General features: G+C 47.0%; 1 protein-coding gene across 8 annotated transcripts in view; it reads right to left on the reverse strand.

Annotated features, from left to right (window-relative positions):
- msi2b (musashi RNA-binding protein 2b) overlaps nucleotides 1-20,457 on the reverse strand; it is a 172,348-nt gene that overhangs the window by 14,507 nt on the left and 137,384 nt on the right. For 4 of the 8 annotated variants that reach the window (XM_029173020.3, XM_029173019.3, XM_029173023.3 and 1 more), the window contains exons 10-11: nucleotides 20,272-20,346; nucleotides 5,859-5,978 (exon numbers count right to left, since the gene is read on the reverse strand). In XM_029173020.3, the coding sequence (XP_029028853.1) occupies nucleotides 5,859-5,978; nucleotides 20,272-20,346 (195 nt within the window). The remainder of the gene's footprint in view (nucleotides 1-5,858; nucleotides 5,979-20,271; nucleotides 20,347-20,457) is intronic. The other 4 variants (XM_029173021.3, XM_029173024.3, XM_029173022.3 and 1 more) reach the window with 2 other exon arrangements.

Raw genomic sequence — 20,457 nt, forward strand, 5'->3', positions numbered from 1 at the left:
CAGGACAACGTGGAGCGTCCCCACAGAGAGGCGGGTGGAGTCAGTCCCAGGTCAGACCGCACTGACCACCCACCCGCGAGGGACACTTTCACAAGTTGCCCGTGTTGCCTGCAGGCGGAGCGGGCCCGGCGACGCCACCCGCGTTGTTTACCGGACGGAGGCAGCTGGAGCAAAGTGCCCGGGAAGTCATGCGCAAACGTGCGGGCACATATTCTCAAAGCCATACATTTTCATCAGTGGCTATCTGATCTGCTGCGCAGGATGAGCCTGGGTGGAGTGAGCCCACAGCTGCATTAGCATCACAGATCATATCGCTGCGCCTCAGACCGTCCCACTATTAATATTCACACAATCTATCCAGAACAATGGGTCTTTCTTGGACTCCTTTTTTCCACTGGCCACTAATTGGATGTAATTACTCATCTACAAAACAAATGAGCGTGTTGAGGTTGCCTTGGAGACTAGATCAGGGGACCCAGCAGTGCGAATCGTTCACAGGGCTTCATTTATACTGATAATTATCTCCCCTACCCCCACCCTCCTTCCCCCCTGCCCTCGGTGACCAACGCTGGCTGCGAGGCGATGGAGGGGAGTGTCTTGCAATCATTTGTTACTGACATCATCGGGGTGGCTCTCTTTAAGTGGATAAATGCCCTGGTCTCGTCCCCACTTTGCCAGGTGACTGCCTTTAAGGAGGAATCACAAGCCTTGAAAGCAGTGCTGCGCTTTTTCCTCGCTAGTCGGAAAATACGACTAATCACAGCGATGATAGAGTACAGCGTCGTGCTCCCTGCCCCGCTGGGACCCGCCATGTGAAAAATATTTGTATAAGTTCCCCACTGGTCTGCAGCAAGTTTGTGAGCATTGGGCTTATTTTTATTCCCATAACTCACAAATGCAACCGAATGTACACAAAGCACTAACGCTCATGGTGTAATTACAATCTCTGCTGGAAACAGTTTGAAAACAAAACTTGTAATATATTCTATTAATATGATATCATACTAATATGTTTGTGTTGTTAAAGGTTAAATCTGCCTAAATCAATATTGTTTGCACTCAGAAAGGTTCTAATAGATGAATAAAATGCTGATACATCTATTACAGTAAGTATATACACGACTCTACCTGAGTTTTCCTTTGGCCACAAACGCTTTAATACGGAGAATTGTGAAATATGATAATATATGACCAAACATTAGCTTCATCTCTGCAAATAGTAATTCTCCCTCCTCTCCCTCGCCCGCGGCGCCGGCGAGATTCCTCGGCGGTCATCAAACCGCATCGCTCCTCAGAAGACGTCAATAAACCTGACACGCCGCCGCTGGAATTAGCTTTGAATTTTGGAGCTACCATAATTAGCTTTTCCATTTTCACCAATGTCATTTAAAAATAGCGTGAACGAAACTAACAGCTCTTTTGGTGTCTAGCCTTGCTTTCACTTTCCATTTGAAATAATCTTTTCTGAATGAACGGCTGAGTAATTAACAGCACTAGACACCCTTTTCAGAGAGCACAGACATTTCATAAATAATACATATTTAATGTCTTGTCATTTTGTGTTCAGAGAAGCTTGGCTAATGAATTTTAACAGATGATTTCTCCTTGCATTTACTCACCCATACTCAGGCCTCTCGTTTTTTACTTTTCATTTTTATGCCTGCGTTTCCCTTTTCTTGCTGTTCTTTCCCAGTAACGAACAAAGTCAACAGAGCCACTGACTCAGCTCTGTTCGGGGAATCGCGGCGGAAACGTACCCAGGAAAGAGGACTGATGAGTGAAACGATGCTTTACTCAAATGCTAATGGGGGGGGCGCCCACGCAGGACGACTTCCACGCGGACCTCACCCGGTGCGGTCGGTCGGGACGGGGCTGAGAAAGGGCAGTGGGTCGCCCGCGGTCGCCACAGATTATCCCATCGCGAGCGGCTCCGGAGCTGACAGCCCTGGCATTTTGGCTGAGCAACTTTTTCTCCCACAAACACGCCTGCTCGGGCTCACGTGGTCCGAAGAGACCTGGGCCTCGCTGTGACTAAAATCACACAGCTTTTCATGGTCAGTTAGAAAAACACACAAACCGGACAGTGGAGCAGGTTCTACACTCAGATGTGGCTTGTGAATAAAATACCACAGGGCTTTTATCTTATAATACAATAATGTGTACTAAAGGATGGATATAATACAGAAAACCACGCTATTTACTTATGCTAAATGCATGTACATGCTAAGCAGCCCACCCCCCATCTAGCTGTCAGCGTTATGTATGCGGCCCCTGGAGGGCAGAGTGGTGATGTCCCTGAAGGCCTGTGCCTGTAACCTCTAAGCATCTGCTACCCACAGCTGTGAGAGCCACCGCTTCGTGGCCGAGGCGCTGAGGGACGTTTCGCCCTCCCTCATGTGTCACATCTTTCCCTTGGTCTAAGACAAAAACCCAGACGGGATGAGCCTGGCATGTCTGCTCATGTTATTTTGCACCAAATACATGTAAAGCGCCTCTGGCCCCCGAGCTGAGCTCTGCAGATTAGCATCTGGGACAAATGGACCTGAGCTCACTAGGAGCCAGATTGATTAAGCTCAGCGCACGCGGCCAGTCCCGGGCTTCTCTCGGGCACAGCTGAAGATCACAGAGCTTGTTGGGAGGAAATTGATAATGATCTTAATTTGGAAAAGTCTGTTACATGAGTTTCTCCATTTTGGTTTGTAAAAAAAAAAAAAAAGTGAGATGAGTGAATGAGAGAATAAAAGGAAGAGCAACAACTAAACGAGAGAACGAGTGGTTAATAAAAAATATGAAGTCCATCCTGAGTCCCATTAAAAGTGGATCAGGGCTCTTCTGAATTTTATATGGCACAACACTGATCAGAGCCAAATCTATATCACCCGAGTGGAGCCAGACGTACTGTACATAGCAAGTACCTAGACCTTTAAACGCAGCTGAGTTGGGATTTGTGCACACTGCAGGTAAATCCAAGATCTAAGACTGACATTTGAGCTTCCCAAAAAGCTCTGAGGGATTCAGGAAAACACTCAACCAGGGTAGACTGGGAGCTGTGAAGCTCCCCGGACTGTCAGAACCATCTGCATCACTTGCATTTCCCCTTTTTTTTTATCTGACAATGCTATTTCACAGGCGCTTGAGAGAAGTCTGCTTAAAAGTAAGAAGTAAACTCAACTAGTGGATTTTTAAAGAAAAAGTGAATTATTTAAACAACAGCCTTCGCTTTAAGAATAAAATGTAAAATGTTTGTCAGACAAGGCAAATAAATGTATACTTTTCCAAAGTGCTCCCCAGGTGCCGGTCATGAATAAATCAGCTCCACCTCAGACCTTCCTCCTCAGTGGCCTAATTATGGAGACGTTCATCCCCGTCCATTCATATCATGCGATTTCCCCGCTGCATCCTGCGCTGGCATTCTGTCGCACATCAAACCGGGTTTAAAAGTGTGAAACCAGCCTAAAGAGCCACGTAAGGACGGGCCCCTCTCTACCTGCAGGCGCTGGTAAACTGTGCAGTAGTCAGAACTGCCTCTCGCCTGAAGCCACAGTTTTTCAAATGTCTGCACAAACACGCTTCAAACCCGGTGCTCTCGCTCCTCAGAAGTGCGACGCCGTCTCAAAGCAGGGATCAAGACAGCAAAAGGTCTCAACAGCTTCAAACACAAGACTGTCGCTGACAAAAACATTTGCTAAATAAAACCTGTTGCCCAGTAACCACTAACTCATTTAATTTTCTTTACTGCTTCAAAACTTTGAAAAGGAAAGTGCTTTTGTTTCAAGGTACAGTTTGATCTGCTTATATTTATCTATGGGAACTGTACCACTTCCACTACTTGTACTATTACCAATCAGCAGCTTGCAACCAACGTTTGCATCAGACTTACACTTTATCTTAAGATGCAGAGTCTACGACATCACAGGTGTCTGAAATACACCTTATCATCAGCACGCTGTGATTGGGTCGAGGGAGCATCCAGAGTCAGTTGAACCCGTCTCCCCCATTGTCACGACCCACAAACAAGCCGAGGACGCACACAAAGGTCGGATCTTCACAACTACACTACTGGCGGTGCTCCATTGTCGTCCGATGATGTCACTGGCGGCGGCTCCCTCTCCCTCCTACTGGCTCACGGTGGACGCACGAGCGAATCCACACCTACGCCCCCTGCGGTGCCTGCGTCTGCATTCGCCTGCAGCGCCCTCGACGGTCGGGGAACCGTCTCCAGAGCAGAGCGCCGTTAATGCGAGGACACAGGTTCACTCTAATCATATTCCATATTTTCTTGTCATTATAGTCATTATGTTGCTACTTCGCAGACACATTCTGCCATTTACTGAGGAAGCCTGAGATTCAGAGCGTTGTTTCCTTTAAACTGCCTCATGGCTGTTTAATTACTCTAAAACGGGCCCATGATGTCACTGTTTACTGCTCTAACCCTCCATCTTCTCCCCTCCCGTCACCCTCTGTTCATAATCATTTACTTGTCTCCCTTCCCTTTGCAGCTGTCAGAATTAAACTGTACATGATTGTTGCCATCACGTCTCTTGCTTCCTGGCTGCTGCTAACCCCAAATCAACATCCCTGCTTCTTAGCGATGTTCATTGCAATTGTTGGGGAAATTGTTTGTTTTGAAAATGGAAAATCAAATAGCGAGATGCGAAATAAAGAGCATCTGATTGGCTTCCAGTGTTGCCTATGTTGATTTGAATTAAGTTCAAATGAGGGCATGTGGGTTAATTTGTTTGTCTGCGCGCGTGTGCTCGCGTGTCGCATAAATACACTTGTCGCGGGCGCTCCGGCTGCCTGTGCGCGCCTCTTTAGCCACCGCAGCGCCTGGCGCTAAAAAGCATCTTTCTAGACTCTGTCTGCGAGCGGCTGCACAGGCCTGACAACATCCGCCTTATAATTAAGACAGATTTTCCCCCAACAAGCGTTTAATAGTGTGTCTGATTAGGAAAGCCACACTTTCCTGAAGCCTGGAGGCTGGGCGTTCAGTCAGGGGAGATTTTATTGACAGCTATTGAATGATCTACAGTTGTAGGGTGAGAAAACGCAGGATGTCTAAATGAAGTCGACAAGTAAATCGATGCTGTGGTGAAGACAGGCGCGCACTTGCATCCTGGTTTTAGTACAAATTGCTTTGTGTGAGCAAAGTCTACATATGTCAAATCAAGTAAGTGAGGGCCACTGACTTAAAGCTATGGATCTATTTATTCCTATTTTAGCATAGGAGGCCAACAACATAATTAGCTTAAGTCATTAAAGAGGCAGGTTCAGGCAGCGGAGCCACAGAAACAAAGCACACACAACCATGACTTACTTTTACTACTGAGACTAATTCTAGCTTTCTTTATGCTTCTATTTTATGTTATCAAGCAAATTCTCTAATGCAAAGATATTAGAGCAAATTTAGCTTTAACTTACTTTTACACTGGTGCATATTATTTATTATCTAAAAGCCACATGGCGTACGTCTTCAAACACCTCTGTCTGACTTAGGTTTTTGCTCCAAAAATGAGCATGTTATGATATTTTCCTGTTTATACAGTGAACTGAGCTGCATTCCAATGAATGGACCAAACTCTAATTAAAATTTTCTTGGTTTTGCTTCGGTCCCACGAGACCGTTTTAACTACCACCCATCAGCCGGGGAGCAGCACGTTGGCAGGTGGGTCATATGGCTGGAGCTACACTCACTATGAACATATACGCTGTATAATTCTCGCTCCGGGTTAAGATCTGTGTGTGTAGTCTGCGAGGGTGTGCGCCTGGGGGCTCGGGGTGCTAGGTCTACAGAAAGAAGCAGAGCAGGAGAAGTTGGAGAGAGCAGCAGCCACACAGAACATGGACAGAGCGTTTACCTGGCCCTGTGCTCTGTGGGTACGCCAAGTAGCCGCCTCTTCCACGGGCCCCCCTACCTGAGCCACGCGCCGCCGCCACCGCCGCCGCCGCCACCGGTCCGTACGCTGTAGCTGGGAAGCCTGCAGGCACACACACACACACACACACACAAAAACACACACACACGTACATCACTTCTTGTGCATGGATGAGTACGTCCCAGAGCTACAGGAGAGTGTTGATACCAGCGCTGAGCTACAGGATAAAACTATAGCTGTCAGAGGAGGAGGGCTCATGTCGGGGCGACATCTATCAGCAGACTCTTGAAAAACCCACTGTGATATTCAAGGCCCTGCAGACCCACTGATCCACACAGAAACAAAGCGAGAGCCCTGAGCAACTCGCTGAATATTAGGAAGAAAGCGCCCGGGTGTTTTGAAAGAGCTAAACGGCGCCTGTGAAGCGCGTGCCGCCATCACGGCGGCAAAACAGGCTGATTAAATCATTTAATTCCTGCAAATTGTCAATGTGCGAAGGATCAACCAGTCAGTAGGGCCTCAAGCAGCTCTCAACCGGAGTCACATGAATAAAACATGGAAAAGCTGCAAAAGTACGACTGATCTGAGCCGTTCATGGTATTAAAACCCTTAATAATCCCCGTGTTGCGTTTTTGTGATGCATCATCATTGCTTTCGAGAGGGACTGTGCATATTTAGCGAGTGTCAGGGATAAAATATCATATGGGAACGTATTTCAAATGAACCCCTAAAGCTGTACATATAAAGACCTCGTACTCTGAGGTCCTGCTGGCTCCGGAGCACGCGACCCTTACAATGACAAGCGCTTCAGAATAATGGATGGACGCACTCTGAGGACTTTAACGTACAAATTAATATCCGGTTTATTTTTAACTAACAGATTTCCGCCGGACTGAAAAGCAGCACATTTGTATTCACCTACAGTCGAAAACCGCGAGTAAACCGACTTCGGTTGTGTATACAATTCATCAAGTCCCTGATTATATTAGTAAAAGAATTAGGCTCTGAGGGGTGTTTATGTCACATGCCTTGGATGAAAGATTATATCCACTTCAGAGCAGCAGAGACAGGGGCATAATAGCCTCGACTCTGGGGACCGTCCCTGCATTTTGTTCAGGAGTGCTCCCAATTACTGCGAGTTTCTGTGGAATCAGAGCCATCGACTGCAACCCGTGAGGCAAAGTATAGCGCCTCCTGTTTTTTTTGTTTGGCTAGTCAGATAGAATATATACAGCAGGAAAAAAACACATCTTTCACAATCAGATGGAGACATCTGTTGGATGATATGACACTCAGCAGAGAATTCAATCAGTCAGCTCATATGAGCGCTGAAGGAGCCTCTTGTGTTTGCTTCTTCTTATGTAAACATTTATATTCCACCAACACAGTTTTTTGAGCTCGGAGCTTTAAAAATATGTCTATATACACAGCGAAGACGCCGTTGATATTGCCAGTTTAAGACTTATAAAATAAATATCGCAGTACAGTGCAGGTTTAAATCTGCTTCTTTGGGAGCTGATTGTTACAACAAATATCAGCCTAATAATCAGTGTATAATTAAGCCGACGTGGTATCTGTAAATTGTAATTACACTGCTGGCCTTAATGAAGGCGGTAGCTGGGGGTAGCGGAGAGAGGCTAGTCCGTGCCCAGGGCTCAGGCTCTTCTCTCAGCACAGGAATGGCACGTCATTAGAGGTGGTGATGAGATTCCTCACTCTGGGCTCAACGCTGTCTATGCCTAATCAGCCTCCTAAAATTATCTCCACAGGAAATGCTTTCCTCGCGAGCAAAAATTGATCTCCAAATTCCCTCGACTGGAGTTGTTCTTTTTGCTTTTTTTGTTTTAGAGCTGGATCTGCGCGTGCGTTTCCTTCTGTGTTGTGGCCATATTCCACAGACCGGTGGTTTAGACGCTGCAAAATGGCAGAGGACACTTCAGAGGCTCACTCTGTGAATGTGGTGGAGGTAAGAGGAGCACCAGCAGGTGACCTATTTTTTTTTTTTTCCCCTTACAAGTCAGCCTCGCACTGCTACTCTGCACGGAGAAGAGACTGATGAAAGGGCGGGTGGGATGGATGGGGGGCGGGGGGGTGAGCGGGAGGAGGAGGAGGGGAGGGGGGGGCGAGAGGGCAGGGTCAGATGAGCTGGAGCCAAAGAGAAAAACACATAGCTTTTCATCAGCCGGCTGAGAAGGAGGTAATTCACAACTCTGTCGACACAATATGACCACGGATGTTGGGTGTGAGGTGCAGTCATGCTGCGACTGGCAGGCGGCGGAGGAGGAAAAAGAAATACCACTTTTCTCCCCCCCCAACTATTTAACAGCTCCAGAGAGACGAAGGGACTGAGGCTGCAGAGGGACTGGAGTAAAGAATAAAAAAAAAGAAAAAGAGACAACTATCATCCGCATTTACGCCGCGGCACCGGGACCTGATTCCAGCCGATGGAGGAATATTCTCCTCCTCCCTTCACAAAAACACAAATCAACCCCGAAACGCACTGACGACGGCCCGGCGCTCCCACTTATGGTCCAAACGGAGTTCCGTGCGTCAGCCTCCGCCCCCCCCCCCCCTTCCCGAGGTCTGAATCCGTCTTCCCCCCGCTGCCATTGTCATGACACCCCCAGTGGACCCACTGGCTTGGAAGTTAGTTGCGGGCAAAGTTGTGGTGAGAGATTAACTTTGCAGGATTAGGTAGGTTAATTAATAGATGGCTGCTGCTCATTGTTTTGTGCTCACGCTGTAAGAAGCCACCCAAGAGAAGCGCTGCAGCATTAAATCAATTTCATGGCCCTTTTATTACTGAGGAGATAAAGCCAATATTTAGCTTTCAATTCTTCACAATTATTGGGCCCCTGCTTTGCCACTTGAGTGGATGCGCTTGGCTGGGGACAAGGACACATCTGTTTATGAGCTGTGGAGGCCCGGGGGCCTTGGTGTCCGGACTCGGGGGAACTGTCCTCAGCTTTCCGTCCTCAAGCTTGTAGCACATAAATCCGGCCTTCTTCAGGAGCGCGTGCAGAAGCTACGGCTGATTGCGCTTGAAGACGGAAAAGGATGGTCCCACATCGGCCAATTTTACAAAAAAAATGTGCTGTTGCACAGTTGCAAATGTAAACGCACCGCTTTGACTGACATTGTATTTTATTTCCTTAATCATTTGACGTTAATGTCCCTAATGAGATAATAAACCCACGGTACGTGTGTGGCTCTGCATCCAAAAGGACACAGGGCTCCGTGTTCATTACAGTGAGTGAGGTGTCATCGTCCCTGCGTGCACGCGGCCTCTTCACCCTCCTCCACCTGCATTTCTCAGTCTGTGTGAACCGAAGCAGGAAAGGAAACGCAGTCAGTGACACTAGCGATCAAACAGCACGGTGCAATTGTTGCATCCAGGCTTCTTGGGGCTTTTGTTTGTGCCACCTTTCAGTTTAGGTCAAAAGCTTTGTTTTCGTCTTCGCTAAGCCGCCTGGAACTCCACTACATGTCTGCTACATTTATGGTATGTAAATCCTTTTTTTGGCATTCTGCCGTTCTGTGCCACAGACTAACTTGCTGATCCTATTACTCAGAGAACCTCACAATGAAAAGTTGTTGCATTATGCATCAATAAGGTCCTATTTATGTCCTACTAGTCTGACAACAGCTTGACTGATGTTAATATAATCTGTACTGTTCTTTGGCCCAAAACTGCCAGCAGCAGCTCCCTTGTCATTGACAGATGAGCTCCATCATTCATAGAGCACTCCACTCATATCTGCTATGAGGAGAAATGGATGGAGTGCACAGAGGAGCCAAGGGACAGTTGATAGAGGACGTCTACGGAGACTCTATGGATCAAATACGCCTTTAATTAATATCACTGGTAATTTAAAAACTGACAGAGAAATACTGCATTTATTGTACTAAGGTTCAAAGAAAGTAATGAATGCATATTTACAGTAAATGAATGATAATAATAAATGAATAAATGAAAACTGAATGAAAAAATGAAAAATGAAAGAATTTGAGTAATGTACAGCAAGTTTGTGTTGACCCAAATTATTAATTATTATCATTATTATTCATTAAACATTTGAATAAAGAAATTTAAATATATATATAAATATATATTTGAAATAGGCTCATGGAAATAAACAGATGCCTAATGCTTTCACTTATTGACTAACATGAAGGTCTTTTAACAGTTTGAGACAAGACTTTCTGTTTGCAGCTACACTCACTGGGACAAAGAGAATAAAAACCCGGGGGAGGAATAAAGCAGAGACAGATGTTGAACTGTGTAAGGACAAGGTGAGAAGAGGTAGCACACATCAACAAACCAGAGCGGACCTCCCTCAGTAGGCAGTATTTAAAAGAGAGCAAGTGACTGAGTAACAGATAGAACTTCTGTCCTGGACTGATTAAAGAGAACAATTTCCCAATGTAATAAAGTACAGTATCTTGTGCTGTACATTCACCTCAGTAGTTAATATAGAATTGAATGAGATTTGATTAACTTCATGTAAAACATCGTGAGGACACGAACATAGAAGGTGCCTGTTTATTTCAGCCTCTGTGTCAGTGAATCACACTAAGAGGACATGGGGGCTCAGTCTGCTGATAAGTCATAGCAGAGGCTCCCTGTCACAGAGTCACTCTGTCAGACACACAAAACCGGCTCCGCTTCACATTTAGCTTCATCAATGGCCTTTCATAATCTATAGACACACATATAGACCAAATAAAGAAAACAAAAGAGCAAGTATCAGTTCCAAAAGCGACAGCCACCTAGCAAGACATCTTTTCATCTCCAGACTGACAAGTGTCCCATTGTTGTCATCCTTCAGTGCTACTTTGTTGTTGTTGAAAGCATCTCTGGGTTGTTGTTATCAAAGGCATAAATCACAGAGCTGGAGAGTGCCAGGTGGCTTTCATATGAACTGCTGCACACATGCTCGTGTCTCACCTCTCCTCTGATCAGCAGAGACCTACGGCACACACAGACATTCCCCCTCACATAAAATACAGGAGCCGCTGTTTGGGAATGAGCCAGAGAGAGAGAAAGGCAGAGCTTTTACATGTGCACCAATAATTCAATTAAAACAAGTCTAATGCAATACGCATATTATTGCAACCCTCATGTAAACATCTTAAACAGGTTATCTTACTCACATTAAGGTCCTAATCAGAATAACCATAACCTGATTAACACAGCTGAGTTTCTTGTCAGTCATCTGAATCATTCTTTGGGTTTTTGTGTGTCTGTTTCCTTACGCCTGATGTCATGATAGAGTTCATGTTCCTATTGCTTTATTATCCCAAAAGCCTCTCTGTGCAGGTAAAAGGTAACAGAGTCTGAAGTGAAATGATGAACATAAACCATCAAATCTATCACATTTCGATTTACCACTAAAGTCCAATTATAATTTACTCAGATAAATGTTTGCTTTTTAATTAAAGGTTTAATTTTGATTCAGGAGTGAAACAATTTCTTAAGTAGGGAATAACTGACTGTGGGCTTTAATAATAATATGGACTTTATTAATAATTATTTTTTTTGGTAGTCTTTGTACCAGTATCATTATAGAAATATGCGTATAGATGAAGTTTAACATATGGACATACTGGAACAGTTACCCTTTTAATATCACAAGCTATGCTTAGCAATTATAAGGACATGTTTGTTGTTTGCTCCCCAAAATACCTTCAGACTCTAAAATACCTCCACACACTGCAAACGCTGAGCGCCGTGTGGCGGCGGCGGCGCAGCGACGAGGTGCAGTGAGCCCAGGAAAAGCCCGCTGTCGTCTTCTTCAGTTCTCAGTGACAAGAGCCGCTCCTTTGTAGCTGAAGTGCATGGCAGCATAGCATCAAAGAGGACAAACTAGGGTCTTTATTCAAGTGTGGCCACACTTTCGACCTTCTCTTTGTACTCCTTCCAGTGCACTTCGCTGAAAAAAGGAGACGTCTCCCACGCCGCGAACTGATCTAAACACATTCTGCCTCCACACGAACCCCGGCAGGACTCTGTCGAGGGCACACGTGCAGTAAAATAGGTGCAAAACAATATGGCGAGGACGAAATGGAATTCAAAAAGAGAAGTAAATCAGGCAGAAAAGATAAGCCCAAGACATTTGAATTCATTTGGCTGCTTCTGAAAGGGACTGGGCCCCGCTGAACATCTTTATGATGGTGACTTAAATAGAGTTGAGACCGACAGCGAGGACACAGATGTCTGACCTTGCAGTGGTGCTTATGTCATGGTCTGCTTCAGTGCATTTAACTGCAGTGCTTCGCTCCGGCCGGGGATCAGAAGATGCAACATGTCTCTGCAGAGCGATCTCCTCCGACACTCGCGGGATTATGAAAACGTCCTGTGAGCTCTGAGTCAATCAGTTGTTATGGCCCTGCCCGTGTGGTCCCCGTGGAGCCAATCATACTAATTAAAGGCGACTACTTAAGCCTCCTCTCATTAGTGTCCAAGTAAACAGCCTTAATTTTGTATGCATTTTAATGCCTATCTCCCAGTTCTGGGGAGGCAGAGGAGGGGACACAATGACGAGGAAGGGTCAGTTCAGGTCTTTGCATTAAATGTCATTTCATCATTGTCATTCCAAGTTAAATGTTTGTAGATGCGGATCTGATCCCAACACACAGATGAACGTGCTCCTGATTGACCCAATGGTTAATTTACACTGGAATTAAAACAGAATGTATAAATGTCGGTACCAATAATAATCACGGGGTGAAGCAGCCTGTGCAGACGCTATTACATTAGACTGATTTAAGCCCTGCACAGGCTCCGGCTCCATGCGGTTGCACAAGCTAGCGCTGCTCCAGATACACGGGGCAAGTGTGCTGAAATGTGTCACGGCCCAAAAATAGCACAGCAACATCGGCTTGCGCTGATTACTGGGGCAGTAATCGATGTCTGCACCTAGAGAGGCCGCACGCAGACGCCTGTGTGCTGCGGCTATGATTAAATGCATGCATGTTCTACTCCATAACCGATAATGACGGAGCAAAAAATATGGGTTTAAGTGTCTCTGCGGATTTGCCAAATGCTGCAGGACACGTTTGTGTTAAGAAGGAACCGAGGCTACAAAACACTGACCTACAGTAAGGATCTGGGTCATTAATGAAACATTTATCAAGTAGATATTCATCATTAAAGGAGAAAAATTCACCTTTTTTCTGATCTAACAGACATATGACAAAGTGCCAAAATCAAAGCGAATGTTGCTGCTGGCAGCATCCAGCTCCAGACTCTACTAACTTTGCCCTCATACAACAGCCTCCAGCTGCTAAAGCTAACACACGAAACAAACAGTAAATATGTGCCAACTGGCGAGTTAACCGGACGCCCATGACGGATGAAATCACCCACGATGAGCGGAACGGAGCGCCTTCCTATAGCTGGCGGTTGAGTGTGTTCAGCCTGTTGTCTGCTGTTGCTGCCTGCTGTCTCTCTGTCTATTCTGTGGGAGCAAAAGTGCTCCTTGTGCCCATTAGCTCTAATTACCTGGCCCGAGGCAGGTAAGTTGTTTCCCTATTTACAGAGCCAGGCCTGTATGCAACCACCTGAGGTTTTCTGGCTGCACACACTTGACGGGCAGCTATAGGAACGCAACGAGTGCTTAGCTGCGTTTGACCATATGTGTAATGAATTCAAATTGTGAGCCGTCAAATGTAAAACAGGGCATAGTGTGCAGATGGGAGCAACTGGAGAGCTATTACCGCCGTCTGCAGGAGGGAGGGATGGGGGGACTGTGGGAAAGGAGGGGGCAGCTGGGTATAGACATAGTAAGTAGGCGACTCTGTCCCTGGAGCTCCCGAACAGTGGGTGGCATCAAAACAACAGGCAGCAGACATGGAGCATGTCTACCGCACATTATACTCCTCTGCTGACTTCCATGTCCCTGCTCCTTTCCCGTCCTCCTGCTGGTCTCCAGCCGTGTCCAGAGGTGGCAGACATGCGCGAGGCGGGGCAGCTCCAGTTTCATTTCTAGACCAGCGGCTCAGCAGCCTGGACATAATGAGCTTTAGTGTTGCCACTCTGCCTCTTACAGCAGCTCATCTTCCCCGCCGCAGGAACCCAGTCTCCAGGTCTCCTTGGCAGCCCGCTCGCCTGCTCCGGCGTGCAAGGATGCGCCTGCTGTCCTAGGGTGAGTTAAAGCCGGGCAAATGAGGTGAGCTGCTGCTCCCACCTTCAGGAAGGAGCCCACCTTTGAGCCCGGGCACTGGCTGCTCCCGCACTGACTGGTGTTGACACATGTGAGGAGGCAGCATACAAGACTCATCGCACACAGATGCGCAGTAAGTCACATCTGTCTGCCGTAGGACCCACATACTGTACATGAAGCAGATTGGAGGGCTGTGGGAGTGGTCCAACGCTGACTGCACAAACAGATGTAGACAGGACATGACATACAGCGCCGCACGCTGACGTCAGAGCAGCAGCGGGAACGGAGTCACGGCCCGGGGAGATCTGGGCGTGCATGCATGCGAGTGCATTTGTGTGTGTGCGGTAACAGTGGGGACAATGAATCAAGAAAGAGATGCAGAGAGAGGCTCCTAAAGCCCCTCCACCTCATCGGTGGCCTTGAGGAGCATCCACTGTTTTATGCCTGAGTCGGCGAGTGTGCGTGATGTGTTGCGGGTGCTCGTCCAAGCACGTGATGCCGCAGCGCCCCTCGTCGGGCCCTATTTTAAGGCTGGCGACTCATGGAGTGCCCCGGCCTCCACAGACCCATTGGGCTAATGATCGGCCGTGGCAATTAAAGCCAATCTGTGAGTCAGTGTGGCATCGGGAGGGCCATCTGCTCCCCGCCCCGTGGCGCTCGCTCCGGCCTGTGGGACCACTTGCTGGGGTCACAGCTCATCCAGCTCGTAGAGAGACGGTCACAGGATCTGAGGATCAATCCGGCGTGTACCGCGAGCTCAACAGAAAGCAGCCACGCCGCTGCGTCTCATGGGCGCAGTTAATACACTAACATTGGGATTTGTCTTACAGTATGAGGGACAATGTTGCATTCACCAGCGGCGCAGGTAAGCTCCCCATTAGCCTCAGGCCACTGACTTTTTCCATCTGCTCCTGTACTGCAGCCAGGAAGTGGACCAACGTAGGAAATATGGGCCATATCTGAATACATAAGGTCATTAGATGTGCTGATGATGACTGTGCTGCGTGTCCCAAACTACCTCCTCATCCATGCAAGAAGTAATGAAGCGGCAAGAAAAGTTTCACACTCTTAATCACGGTCGGCGTCGATGCACTGTGGCGTCGTCCTCAAGGCTGCACTCCAACACTTTCAACACACTCCTCTGTCGACGTCTTAGGGCGAAGCTGCATGCATCTATTGGACTTGTCTTTGTGAGCTCGTCCCATCCACTCACAATCAGGACTGCAGGATGGAAATACAGTACACGCGCACACAGTCCCAGGAGCCTCCGACGTTGCTGGATCATAACTTGCGTCAGAAGTTTTCCAACTTTGCAGTGTCGTGTCAAAAACATGAGACGTGTGCTGAGCGGTGGGAGGCCGACTGGCGTCCCTGTCTGGTGGCCCCGTGTGACCTCTGGGACATCTATCACATGCTCGGGCTGCCTCTTCCCAGTTTAGGGGCATGCAACCCCAGGAGTAACCGCATTAAACCAATTGCACAGGTCAGCAGCTCTCTTCCATTTATGCCTCCTGCTGAGATGATAGCCGCTTCTTGTACCTTTGTATTTTCCGGCTATTGCGGCAGAAGTGCGGGTCAAGGGGTCAACAGCCTTCTTTGACTGGTACTTACAGCTGTGTGAAGCGTGAGCCGCAGCCGTGTCTCTTTGTCGGGCTGAATGTGACACCCACCTTGTCCCTGACTTCATCCCACAGCCACGAGGACCCAGGTATCTGCCCCGGGGCTGCATTTCAACCATATAATACAGCTAAATTGTGTTACTGTAGCAACAGAACGGCGGACTAGTCTGGTGACATAAAGTATGGGACCCAGACAAGAACAACCTACCTAGACTCCACACAACCACTATAATCTCTTCTCTGGTTTATCTCCTTAGTGCTAAGATAACTGGCCACCCAAAATTACCACGACCCCCTGAATTCACTGCACCCTCGCCGCACTTACCGCTGCCCTCTCCCGTCCTTAATCATCCCTTCCCTCCGTTCTTTTACTACTTAAGAGGCTGACTCACTGGACCTGAATTGCTGTTTGTCTGTGATGACATCTGGAGTAGCTGGATGACTGAGTGTTATGCCTTCCTCTCACTCAGTCTGTGTCTCTCCCCTGATGGGACCACACTAACATCTTCATCCCCTGTTTTTTCAGTGTAGCATAATGACCTCCTAGCAGCAGCCCTAATGGAGCCATAATGGTCATTTATGCCAGGGGAGGCTCCGAGGGCACGACTGTGGAGGCAGCGAGTCGCAGAAGAGGACGGCGGAGTGGAGAGAAGCTCCCCGTTAAGTCCCTTCCGACGCAGCTTCTGAGTCTGGGCTGTAAGCATGTGCCCTTTCTGCGCGCGCTCATCTGTGCATTCATGTGCATTTAATGAAAGGAACCGATACAAGGCTGGTTAACAATAGAAAGTACAATATGAATGTATGAGGGGGCGTGTCCCTGCTTTTGATGTGCACTATTCACAGGCATTATGCACACATGCATTCACCATTTTCTTTTTTTAATTACATTTCCCTAACGCGGACAAGCTTCTTATTCATGCATACATCATATGCACAATAGCGAATACTACCATTATTAAACCTCCCCATATTTCTCCTTCTCTACCTCCCGCTGCCACTGTGTGGAACACTACACCGCGTCAGCGTCCCTTTCTTTCTGTGCGTTTCCATTTTGACGTGCACAGAGGTGAGAAAAGCGCCCAGCGTACAGTAAGGGTGTGGGATTTTCATTGTCTATACCATGTTAGGTCCACCAGCCCAGAGTCACGCACGTCCTGGGATGTTCCCCTGGGCGCCAAAGGCTGAATTATACAATAGAACATTCATCAGCGAATGCTAATTAAAGTGCTGCACAGAGAGGAGAGTTACGCGCTGCTACTGTGACATTTTGGGTTTGTAGCCACACTTAAAGCTCAATTTGGGGGTTTAGCTAAGACAAATATAATGTTTTATGTAATCTGTTCTCCAGAGTTTGGTGGGTGAAGCCTTCCTTCCGTCCTCCACATGGTTTATCAGGGGCAGAAAAGCAAATGGAAGACGTCTAAAAGCGGGACGGATGATTTCCTCACTCGCGGCGACACGAGACAAGACAAGGATCAAACTCATGCGTTTTCCCCCCTTTTGAAGTCGTGTGAAAAGACGCGCTGTTCGCTCATTGTAACTGCAGCGTCTGGGGAACGGGCCGCTCTTTAATGTCTGATGGACTCAAAGTGAGGCCCCTTTTACTACGTTTTCATTCAAAGACACTTTGAATTTTAGTGTCCTCTTTGTAGCCTGATAAAGTTTAGTTCTGAAGTCTGATAATTTAAGTCAACTTCTGTACTGGCGACGTGCGCCGCATATTTATACTTTGATTCTGGCCCCAGCTGCCATGTAAAGTTATTTATGTCATGGCAGGAGTGATGCAGAGACAAAGCACGGCTGCATATGAGAGCGAAGAATTAAACCGTGGTAATTAAAAAGGATTTAATGCTCTATCATATGAGCAGTAGGTCCTTATTGAATGTACAGTATGTGAAGTGACAGTAGCTGCAAACAAAGTGTGGTACAGTAGGTAGTCTGGCTGATTCCTCCACCCAACACTGACAGATTCCTCCCTGTGAGCTCTCTGCTTATTCTTCAGTTCACTGTCACCGTGCATAGTAGCAGCACACATTTTCGATGCCAAGGTTGATACCGGGGGGGATAAAGCGGGCTAGAATATGCCTCCGCTTGCGTCACGGTCACATGTTGGTATTAATCATTCTGATTGGCTGTCATCATTAATAAGGCGGGCGTTACCGTGACTACTGAGAGCCAGCTTGACAGCACATGCAGCAGCAGCGGGGGGAGCGTGTTCTGTTGAGACGATGATGGATGATAAATTAATATTTAAGTATTTAAGTCTTTTTCTCCTCTGTACAGTACATGAGCATTTTTGGGTTACAATGGGATTAGAAAGAGACGCCTGCCATACGTCACTGGGTATTATTGCGTTACAAGCCTTTCTTACTCGGGTTAGTGAAAACAAATCAATCAAATTAAAGCTGCAGCAAACCTGTTACTTTGATGGAGTGAACAATCAAGTGGCTGAAAGAACAGCTCTGGTAGATATATAACGCGCGGCGTGTTGTATTCGGGATGCTGCTAATCATTTGTTACACCCTCCTTACCGTTTGTAATTCTGAGACACAACACAACGCCGTCTGCTTGATTGCGGCATCATCTCCGCGCATCGGGTCCACCTTCGGTTTAAGCGCAGCGCCGAAAAACAACGCCGCCGCCAGGTGAACAGCGTGCGATTATTAAGCAGAGCGGGCGTCTTTAACGAAGCCCGCGTCTAATCAGCGCCGTGGCGACAGGCACACTGGTGTCTTCCTGTGTCAGACAGTGGATGTCTGAGGCGAGTCTGAGGGGCTATCGGCTGCATGGACACGTTTCTGACAAATAGAAGATGATGTGATTTATGATCAGTAATATGTGAAGGTCTCTAAGTGCATTAAATAGTAATGAAGTCTGTGCAATGATGAAAGAGTTTTGAAAGCAACCTCGGAGCATACAAATGCAGCCACGCTGAAACACAGCATGACACAGACTAAATACTCGATATTACATCAATGCTGGAACGCATGCCTCAACAAGGAGCACGGGACTAATGTAAGTTGTCAGGTTGGGTTTAACAGCTGTGGCTGCACTGGAAGCTGTATAGATTTCACATCTGGCTCGGATTCAGTTTCACACACTTGAACTTTGATGTAGCGGGGGGCACGTCGGCCTCGCTTTGCTTTTCCCCCAGATGTCTTATTTGGCTGTTTCTACTTAATTCCGTGTTTCATCACTCATCAATTTTTTATCGCTGTTTTATCTTGACACAATTGAGCAATTGCCTAACCACCCTTTTTTTCCTGTAAGCAGCGGACCTCTGAGGTTTACTAGGTATGAAAAAAAAATACGGCTTGAAATGCTGCCCACAATTTACGCCTCCTGGATCCAGCCTGTCTGGTCCCGGCTCTATTTATTTTTAGGAGTCTTCCTGCGCGGTTGTGTACAGTGAGAAAAAATGACTTTGATCTTAAATTGAGGATGCTTTCCACATCTTAGTAGGGAAGGACACTAGTCAATATTTGGCCTGGGGTTATTTAATTTGGACAAGGAGTTTGATACATACATTAAAAATTCCAATTACCCTGTCAAGAGTTGAGCAAGCCCAGAGGAGGCTGTTTTAATCATACAGCTTTATCAGAGTCTTTAAATTGAGTTTAACATGGACAGGATCATACATTCCGCCTCGGGGAAGGTGATATTCCTTAATTTGTTGTAAATAGTAAACATTTTTAAAATCCATGTTTAACTAGAGTTCTACAGAGAAAATACTGATAGCTCAGTTCCCTTTAATCTCCCGTCTCTCTATTCATCCATGGCGTCCAAGATCATAAATGATCCTTTCGCAGTGTAGAGAATTGATGACTACACATTTTGGCTATTCCTGGTGTCATATGCATATGTTTGCCCCTCAAGCTCACCCTCACTGATAGGTGCCATGCCTCTTTCCCCTGTTTCATAATGTTGTGGTCAAGTATGAATCGAGCATGTGTCTGATCCGCAGGTGGTCGCAGCTGGACCGCCTCGCTCACCATTTCTGAATCTATTTCACAAAGATATTACCGGGATCTGAGCTGAGCCGTCAGATATTTCCCATTCCGTCTTATCAGTGCAAGGAATGATGTCTGGCGCGGCAAACAAAGTACGTGTAAAGTCCCTGAACAAAGCATGAAATTGACAGGCCGCCCGCTCCCAGCACACAGGTGGAGCTGCTCACCTCCACGCCTCCTGCACCGCCTTCCATTAAAGTGACCACTGCTCTGAGTCAACACTTTTAATGCAGAAAATGACTTCATTCATTTTCCATTATGAGAATCACATTTTAAAATCTGCCTACACAAAGCCGTGCTTATTTTGTTTCCGCTCCTCCACAGGCGAATTTGCATACATTGAGCCGCAGAAGACGGAGAACTTTTCCCCCATTTTAGACATTTGGTCATGGCGGTGTTCAAAATACGGGATAAAAAGGAGTAAGCAATTTACTTCATTATACGTCAGCTTTCAAAAAGCCGCTTGGGGAGTCGACGCACGTAGCATTCTTCTAACCCTGAAGATTATTTGCTGAGCGACGTGTATATTGATGAGCGCCTGTGCGTGGATGCGATCGGGTCCGTGGGTGCGGAAAGTGCAGCAGAGAGGCCTTCAACTCACCCGGGAACTGGTAGCTGTAGCTCGGTGCGAATCCAGTGTATCCACGGCCGTACGTTGCCACGATATTTGGGTAACCTTTGACAGAGGGGAGGGAAATGAGAGTCAGTAAGATACCAACGTACTGGAGCAACAGCTACAAATATATTCACCTTGACAGGAAAACAAGCCGACTACACTCCATCACTC

The sequence above is a fragment of the Betta splendens genome, chromosome 14 (genome assembly GCF_900634795.4).
Source record: "Betta splendens chromosome 14, fBetSpl5.4, whole genome shotgun sequence".
In the NCBI taxonomy this organism is placed as follows: Eukaryota; Metazoa; Chordata; class Actinopteri; order Anabantiformes; family Osphronemidae; genus Betta; species Betta splendens.